The 9,443-nt window shown below is 43.3% G+C and overlaps 1 protein-coding gene across 1 annotated transcript; it reads right to left on the reverse strand.

Moving 5' to 3' along the window:
* Window positions 1-258: 258 nt before the first annotated feature.
* GNRH1 (gonadotropin releasing hormone 1) lies at window positions 259-7,912 on the reverse strand. The gene is made up of 4 exons (XM_083179828.1): window positions 7,841-7,912; window positions 3,420-3,561; window positions 1,671-1,760; window positions 259-356 (listed from the first exon to the last, which is right to left on the reverse strand). Exons 2-4 carry the CDS (start codon window positions 3,558-3,560, stop codon window positions 315-317), a joined length of 273 nt encoding a protein of 90 aa, XP_083035954.1. The 5' UTR covers window position 3,561; window positions 7,841-7,912; the 3' UTR covers window positions 259-314.
* Window positions 7,913-9,443: the final 1,531 nt, after the last annotated feature.

Consider the following 9,443-nt stretch of genomic DNA (forward strand, 5'->3'; position numbering starts at 1 on the left):
GTCTCTCACAACTTTTGGGAGAGTAGGCAAGTATGTAATAATAACATTGGAATGATGGATTTTACTGTAAAAGTGACTCAGATTAGAACATCTTGGGGATAAACATCCAGCAAAGAGAACTGGGAAAACAACAATCACTTGTTTGTAGAATAAATAATGTTCTCGGAGGTGGTAATAATAATATTATAAAGTATTCCACACAGGTAAATCACAGGACAACAGGTACTCTGCAGGTAAATATGACAGGACACAGTGTGGTCTCATCTCTGCATTTATTGATTAAACTGTGACCGTTACGGGGCTGTTTGCTCTCTTCAGATCTTCTTCTTGGTATGATCTCGTTCCAGCCAGTTCATCTGTAATACACAAAATGACATGAGTTCCATAGCTGCCTGTGTCCTGGAACGGCTTGCTGTAAATGGGTAAATAGATACTCTTATGTTAAGGGCCCCATACATCAGCAATTAATTGTGACAATCCTGAGATCTGGAGATGATTGCCACAATTAATTTTAGATGTGTGGGCTCCCCCTTTTGGCAATCCCAATCAAAATCGCCAATCGATTGCTTAATCAGATTTTTAAACATGTTTAATAATCTGGTATTATCTGCAGATCTTTTTTATATGTGTGGGCATTCCCAATTCGTCTTCTCCATCTATTTACATTATGAACAGCAATCGATTGGGCAATTTCCAGATATGAAGATGCAATCTTTAGATGAAAAAATCTGCCGATCACTGAAATAAATCTGTAATGTGTGGGCAAAGTCAGATAGATTGTAAAATCCATTTATCTGGCCAAAAAATCCCTGTATCTGGAAATCCATAAATTGTGACTGCTGATGTATGGGGCCCATTACTCAGGCACAGATGTATTAAGAAGGGTGTAATGATAAAGTGGGTGGTACTTTATCACCGGCCAATCAGCTCCTTACTGTCATTTTACAACCCCCCACCTGGGAGCTGATTGGCCGGTGATCAAGGACCAGCCCTTTATAAAGGGACTTAATAAAGCCTGCCCCTTAATGCTTACTATGCTGATAATACAGAGATATACAGAGTAATGGAACCATTCACAGCTGTGTTCTCCACCTCCACAGTCCTAGTTTTAGGTTGCCCCTGCTTGCATCCAGATGCTTCAGTTAAATTCAATGAGATTCTAATTTAAGGCACCTGTGCTCAAGAATGGACATCCTTAAAACCTGGGCTGTAATGGCAGAGCTTGGGAAACCCCGGTCTAAATTTTTACTTTTAGTCTGATATTTTATGTGATTTTATCTGATCTTAAGCATGATGTCCCATTGGCTCATTGTGTGATGTGTCTCCACAAGAGGCTGTCCCTGGTAATAAGCAGTGATCCTGTGCCAGCAGATAGAAATGATGTTTTCTGTATTATAATATCCTGCACAGCATTGGATGACTACTGGTGGCTATGGATGGAGGTCTGCAGAAAGCAGCGGTATCTCAGGTCACAGCCCCGTTTCACCCTTCCAGGCGGAGATCACACAATGCAGATTTGTCCGCAATTACAGGAAGTGGGTGCTGCGGGATGACATTGACCTGCAGCAACTGGCTCCATTTCCTCCAAACAGTCCTATCGGTATAACGTCATGCCAGCGAATAGCGAGGTCATTTGTGCCAGTTTGCTCTCCATAAAAACTATTACTTACCAAAGCCCCTTTTGTGAGGCTGAGTCGGCTTTGTGGGATAGAGCACTCAAGGCGTTGTGGTTCTGTGAGTAAGGATGCTTCATTTGGCTCCTAAGATTGAACAAGGATGGCTTCATTATACAAATACATTCAGTGAAGTTGCACATTTTATATCAATCGTTAATGGTTATTGGATGATCACCGAATTATGGCATTGTGCACCACGCAACAGTTTACACTTTCATTTCTTTTGGCAAGATGCATTAATGATCACATTAACATTAAGATATTTAATTATGGACTTACAATCAGAGAGGGATGTTGTAGCCAAAAGGCTACAATGGCTAATACAATGCTTACAAGAATTGGAAGGTTGGGAGGCTCCCTGTCACTGCTCTGCAGATGCGCATAGCACCCATTCACGGAAGACATGATCTGGGGGCATGCCCCTACTATGAAAAAAACAGGAGGCGTGGCTTAGGATTGCAGCCGTCCCACAAAGTAACTCCCCATTTGATGAAACCACACCCCCGTTTGGACACATGACTTTTAGCTACACAATGTTGGGAGGTAAAGTATGAGGGCTAATGGTGGTGGATGTAGTGTTGTGGTGGAGCAGGGTGTTGCTATTAGATATACGAGTTTGGAGACGTGAATGAAGGTAGGTGGATAAAGGGCTGAGTGGAACTGGTAGCAGTGAGCTGAGTTGATGATGTTGATAGATTGGGGGGGATGTAGGTAGGTAGGTTAAATGGGGTGAAAACACAAATAAAAGGTAGATAAATCAGTGTAAGGGTCTAGCACCAGACTTTACTGTAGTGGCAATGCAATCATGTGGCTGCTGGGAAGCCGATTGGCGGGTGATGGAAGGAGTGGTTGATGGAAGCTCTCTGAAGTGGAGGTACTTGAGAGGTAAGCCGACCCAAGTGGAAAAGAAGGGCCAAAGGGGTATTGTTTTTAACATGTAGGAGGACAAAAACAGCTAGTTCATTACTTTTCCAGGGGTGCACAGACCCCTAGATACACCCCTGAATGTTGTCAGTTGAGGCTGACTTACTTAGACAAAGGCAACATTGTCCTCTTCAGTTGGATCAACTACTTCTTGGCCAACACATTCATTGTCAACATCCTCATTAGCATTAGCTAAATAAATATCCCCCTCATCCTGTTGCACTTCCACAGGAGCATCCTCAAATTTTATGTCTGACTAAACCATCACCATCCTCACATTTGCAGAGGGGTCAAAAATTGAGGTTTTTCTATGATTACACTGTCAGAATCCGAAGTGTCAGACTAGGACATAGCATTTGAGGACACCCTTAATAAATTCCCCCCTCACCGTTATATGTAATGTTTTCTTGGAATACATATGAATGACTGGTACTCTGACCATTGGCAAGCTTACATCCAAACAGAGAGAATCCTGACAGGAGTCTGGTAAGTAAGTTTACCTCCCCCCTGCGCTCCCCTAACACTGACTCTCCCTCCCTGCAGCCTAACCCTCCATCCTCGCACCCTAAAACCCTTCTGTGCCATAGTCTAACCCTAAACTTCCTTCCCCCTGCAGCCTAGCTCTACCCCCCTCCCACCACCACTATAACATAATATGGCATGGCATCATCAATATAAGAATATCCCGCGAGTTGGGATTCGGGCATTGGTAGTACAAATTTTGGTCTTACACAAGGAGGTAGGGCCCCTGTAACAGCATATATTTTGTTTGTATACCTTCTCTATATACATAAACCTGCACATCTTTGGTTTTATTACCTCTGAATAGATGTCCTGGAGATTCTCAATATCCCTCTTTCCTCCTGGCTGATTATCAAAGGACCAGTGCTGAGCATGACTGATATGTTCAGATAAAAGGACAATTCCAATGAGCAGACAGGCTGATGTACAACAATACATCCTGAAACATGAAGGATATATGCATTAATGTACTGTAGTTTCTCATTAATTCATCTCAACCTGTGTATTTCAGGTTCTTGTGTGGCACTACTGTGTTGTCTGCATACAATGAGACAGCCATTTTGTAGGCTTCTCCAAAGTATACAATGTTCTAGACAATTTGGCTCCCTGACGCTATATTATGTCTCACACAGTAATGCCACTTGTACCTTATTAATACCACACTCAATTATGCCTCAAAGCAATGCCCCATTCCATATGCCACACTACTTGTTCATTGTCAGGGGTTTCATGATGCCACTGCTGCTGTGGTCCCGACACTGCTGTTTGCATCGGCCTCCACCATCTAGTACATGACCCTCCCTAATTGGCTGCCACTTCCTCTAGCATCCTTTCAAAGTTTTTCAACTCCAGCCACAGCCATTTTGGGCAAGACATTTTCAACAGTATTCCATGCAGACAGTCAGACCTCATGGATTATTGTCTGAAACAAACAGTGGACATGGCTGCAGACGCCCAATACAATCACATACTTCACATCTTCGTTCTTCTCTGAATTTGGACCTGACACGCTTAAAAAAGAGGAAGAGCCAAGGGCTGGGTGGACTTAGCTCCGAGACCCTGTTTTCATCAATGGGGTGGGGGGGAATCTAGCGCTCCGTGAGCAGCTGGCCAGTGCCCTCGTCCCCTCCTTGCACTTTTAGATACCATGCGCATGCAGACAGCGTTCTATTCACATCAATTCAATGAACACCGACTGCTCTGAGCAGAACAGCAGTGATCACTGCCCCCCCACCCCCCCCTGTCTGCGGAACACTGTGACCTGCGGGGGGGACAGTGTTAAGTTAGTAGGACTGTCCTGCGGGACAGTTGGGAGGTATGCAACTTCACTGCTTGCCCGGCCCTGGTGTACAGGCAATAACCTCGTAGGGGTCCACGACCCCCATAGATATAGAATAGATGGTGAGCGCAGCTAGCCCTCAAGGGGCTTGAATGCATTTGCCCCCTGTCAGGCTCCTGCCAGTCAGAATTCTGATGTAGGAGAAACGACCAATGGAATCCCGACTGTGGAAACTCATACCATACCCAAGGGGGAAGGGAAGTATACTTGATGGTCAAGGCTGAGAGAAGAGTGAGTTAGGAGGAGGGTGGGTACACTTTCATTTTTTTTAAATCTGCTATTTAAGGGTATGTTTAAAGCTGGGTAGACTGTTATGGGGAAATGTACTAAGCTGTGTATTCTACTTCACATGTGATATTGCTATGGGCAACCAATCAGATCCTGTCTACTATCTTCTAGAGGGTGCTAAATAAATAAGTAGATTCTGATTGGTTGCCCATAGCAACATCACATGTGAAGTAGAATACACATCCTCGTAAATTTCCCCCTTAGAGTCTTTAAGTGATGTAGTAAATTCCAACAAAAGAAGGTGAGGAGCAGAGAGGGGTAGGAGGGAGCATGAGGAAGGGAGACAGCAGTAGGGATGGAATTTAAAATCCCACAATCAAATAATGGCCGGGCATTCGCCATCAAATCTTTCGATGTGATGGTAACTGAATATCGCATCAAAAGAATTTGAAAAATTATATGATTTGTGCATGTGCAAAAAAAGCCCTTTTGCACATGCTCAAACATCTGCAGTATGGCTAACTAGGGGCATAACGCGGTGCGGTATCATCACAACATAATCAAATGTTTACCGTTTGATGGTGGCAAACATTGGAATACTGCCATTGAATGGTAAAAATAATATCATCAGAATAAAAACCAGCACGATGCGATGTCCATCCCTGAATAGAGGTAGAGGCAATTGTGTTGTTTCTCAATCAGTCGGGCCGCTAGTCAAGGTTTCACTGTGCTGTTAAACTGGGATATTTGTCACGGGTGTGGTATAGGGGTCCGACAGTCGGGATCCCGACAGTCATTATCCCGACTGGCTGGACCCAGACAGCATGGCGAGCGAGACTAAGCCCCTTGCAACATTTGTAAAAATAATTATTTTTTTTATTTTAGTTTTTACAAAAGACGCTGCACTGCTGTTGCTGTTCTCTGTTCAGATATTAGAGTACCTGCATTGAGTAAGGAAATAAATAAGGATGCCGGTGATCAGAAGACTGACTGTGGCATCCCAATAATCAGAATCCTGAAAGGAGCTAGGGAAGTATAACACCCTCCCTGCCTTATGCTGGGATCAGTATGAAATCCTGGCGGTCGGAATACCGACGCTGGAATCCCGACACGCAGCGGGCCTGGTGTCTCGCTGCGCTCGGGCCACTATTTTATTCTCCCTCTATGGGTGTCGTGGGGGACAAAGTGCCGGCATTGCGGCGGTTTGGCGGTAAAGTGTGGCGAGTGGAACTGTAGCAGAGTGAGGCTCCTGGCTTGAAGCGAGCCCAGAAAGGATACACAGTCCATGTCAAAATCTACAAAAGAACGTGAAAAACTCTTGTCGACCTTTTTCATTTGTTGACCATTTCCATGTCAACCTAGACACTGTTGACACTATGACCCATACCAGTGGCGGCTGCATTGGTGGGGCTGCCGCACAGACAAATATTCAAATAGGGGAGCCACACCCACTGCCATTTTAAACTGGCAGCTGGTATTGCTCCCCTATTTGGACTATGCTGCAGCCGCCACTGATCTCTACCCATATAAGGGTATAGTCCATAGAATGTGCTTTCTATAGCTTGACAGGTCAGTCAATGTTAGGTGGGATGTGTGGTCGCTGTAATATCAGACACAGTGCCAGTTCTCCGATGTCTTAACGCAGTCAGCCTGTACTGGTGGCTAGTCATGACGGTAACTACAGCATCAACAATGTGCCAGTTAATGCAGTTGGAATATATCCCTGCACAGATTAATTGTGACCGTTGTTGCCCATAGTCTGACCAAACTTACACATATATTTAAAAATATTGGATTTTAGTAGGATCTTTATTGGGCAAGTAAAAAAAAATTAAAATGAAAATACCACCCTTATATTTCTAAATAGATGCCAATTTAAATGAGAAGGGTTGATCACAATCTCTCTTAGGGGTATATTTATTTATTACGTTTCTTATATAGCGCATACATATTCCGCAGCGCTTTACAGAGGATATTTGAACATTCACATTAGTCCCTGCCCCAGTGGAGATTATAATCTATTTCCACATGTACACGCACACACAGACATTCAGGGGTTAATTTGTTGGGAGCCAATTGACCTACCAGTATATTTTTGGAATGTAGGAGGAAACCGGAGTACCCGGAGGAAACCCACGCAAGTACGGGGAGAATATACAAACTCCGCACATTTAGAGAAATGGTAGGAATGGAACCCATGACCTCAGTGCTGTGAGGCAGTAATGCTAACCATTACACCATCCGTGCTGCCCGTATACAATATTTACTAAAAGTAGATTTAGGGTTCCTTTAAAAATTAACCAGACTAGAACCAACCCCCCCCCCCCCCACACACACACACAAAATTGACTACAGTGTTTCTATTCTAAATAAGAGTTGTTATAAGTTTTGCTAGTTCCATTCTGCTTTCATTGGTGCATTGGGTTCTATTGTAAGTTGTAAATGTGTTTTTCACCCTCAAGAGAACCAAAAATCAGTTTAGAAAAAACTCCTAAGTGACTGCACAATGGACTCAAATTTGGCAAAATTATACAAAAGCATTCCTATTGGCCAAAACAAGTCACATGCACTGTATTACCCACATACACCTACATCCCATGGCTAATCCACATTTTTTTTAGGCAATGTTGTGTTTTATAAAACATGATTTATGCAGCCAGAGTGCCCCTCATGCTTCTATCCCTTTATTTCCCCCATCATATTGAGGTTTTAGACAATTCCACATGAATTAATAGAACCGTTTCTGATTGTTCTTTTGAAATGGATACATTTGGTAAATTTTTCGTAACATGGTAAGGTTCTATTTTCACATAGACTGTGAGCATTACCTATTGATGCCTATGGGAAAGTACTGATGGTCTATTTCTGCATGAAATCAATGTCGTGTGATTGTTAGCTGGATTTTTGTCTTATTGAATACCCAATTGTCAAATGCACCACCAAATCACCTTAAAAATATACTAAAATCCAAAATTGACCATTAGTAAATATAGTCTCCCACTGCGCATGCTACAGTATATGGAGAAGCAGGTCTCATCAATATACAACTATGTAAACTCTGGCTATTAATAGTGTGGCCCATACATCAACAATTGGCGCAGTTCTACACATACAAGTCTTTCTAGAAGACTTTGAGATAGATTGCCATTACCTGGTCTTGTGGCGGACAGGCTGCACCTCTGTCAGGTCCGGTCAGGTGGCAGAGTCTCCCACTGTCTCCTATTTATACAGCAGGACAAACACATATCTTGCAGCGGAGAGAACACATCTACACTGTAAAATTGGAGTTCCTGCTGTTTAATCTTGTTTAATTCCATAGCAGCAGGGAACTCCATTTAAAAGCTTTGCAAAGGTGTGTTTTCTTTTTCTTCACCAGCTGTGAATTTTTTTAACCATTTTCACTCTGGGGGGGAAATTAAAGAGGATTTGGGAAACATACACAGTGGCCAATTCAAAGTTGCCCAAATGATACCGGCTTGCAAGCACGTAACTAAATAGAATTCATCATGATCAGTGTGCATAAGGGAAATAATGAGAACCAGCTTTTAAAAGATTAGCTAGTAATGAATACACCTGGGGTTGAAAGGGTGGTAGTCTGAGGCCATTCAAAGCCAATCCATTTTTCAATCAGAACAGGTTTAAAAAAAAAAAAAATAAAAAAAAAAAGATCAATATTGCATTAACACCAAAATTATCAGGGATTTTTTTTTTTTTTTGCATCAGTTCAGACAAGTAAAAACAAAATCCCCTAAAAGTGCTGCAGGAGGTCTAACTTTGAGGACCATGGTAAATTACTGCAGCTGACCCGGTCGATGTGCCTCGTAGCAGAAATCCCAGGTTGACTGACCCAGGTAGTTACTGGGTCCAGGTGCAGAGGAAACAGGTATCCCATTCACTGCAATGTAGAAGCAGCCGCTGGTAGATGCTCTCATCGGGTGACTCGTGGGAAAGGGTCTGCAAGGTGGGTCACACCCAGGTAAAAAATTTTGGGTACGGAAAAGGGGTATTTTACACGATAACCCATGTACGAACACATAGTGTTTATTTACTAAGGTTAGGGTCCATAACCACCAATCACATCCCAGCTATTATCTTTTAGAAGGTGCTAGATAAATGATCAGTAGAATATAAATCTTTTATAAACACTCAACTTAGTAAATGGGTGCCGAACGGGGTCCAGACATTCGAGATCCCGACAGGCATTTACCCCAGGTCGGGATCCCGACTGTCAAAACACCGACAGCCGGGTTCCCGACGGCCACCTGCTATTTTCCCTCGTGGGGGCCCATGACCTCAATAGAGGGAGAATCGAATAGGTGGCTCGCGTAGTGTAGCGAGCCACCGTCCCCGCAGCGTGGCGAGCGCAGCAAGCCGGCAAGGCTAATGACTGTCAGTATCCCGACTGTTGGACCCCTGTACCACACCCTTAGTAAATATACCCCCTACTGTTGATAACTATTTTTGATGCACGTTATATTTGTATTTCTTACATTTTCTTTTCATTCCTAAGCAGACATTTCCCTGTGTCCTTACATAACACAATTGTTTGACAGATTCAATACCATGTAATAAAATGCTTCTGTCTAAATCCCGCCAGCTGTCACCCCTATCCTGCTTGCTTCTGCCAATCTCTGCATTGCTCTATACCAGTGGTTTCCAACCCTGGTCCTCAAGTACCCCCAACAGTGCACGTTTTGCAGGTCTCCACACAGAATCAGTGAAATAATGAGCTCCACCTGTGGATCTTTTAAAAT

This window comes from Crinia signifera, chromosome 4, assembly GCF_055691185.1.
Source record: "Crinia signifera chromosome 4, ASM5569118v1, whole genome shotgun sequence".
Taxonomy (NCBI): domain Eukaryota; kingdom Metazoa; phylum Chordata; class Amphibia; order Anura; family Myobatrachidae; genus Crinia; species Crinia signifera.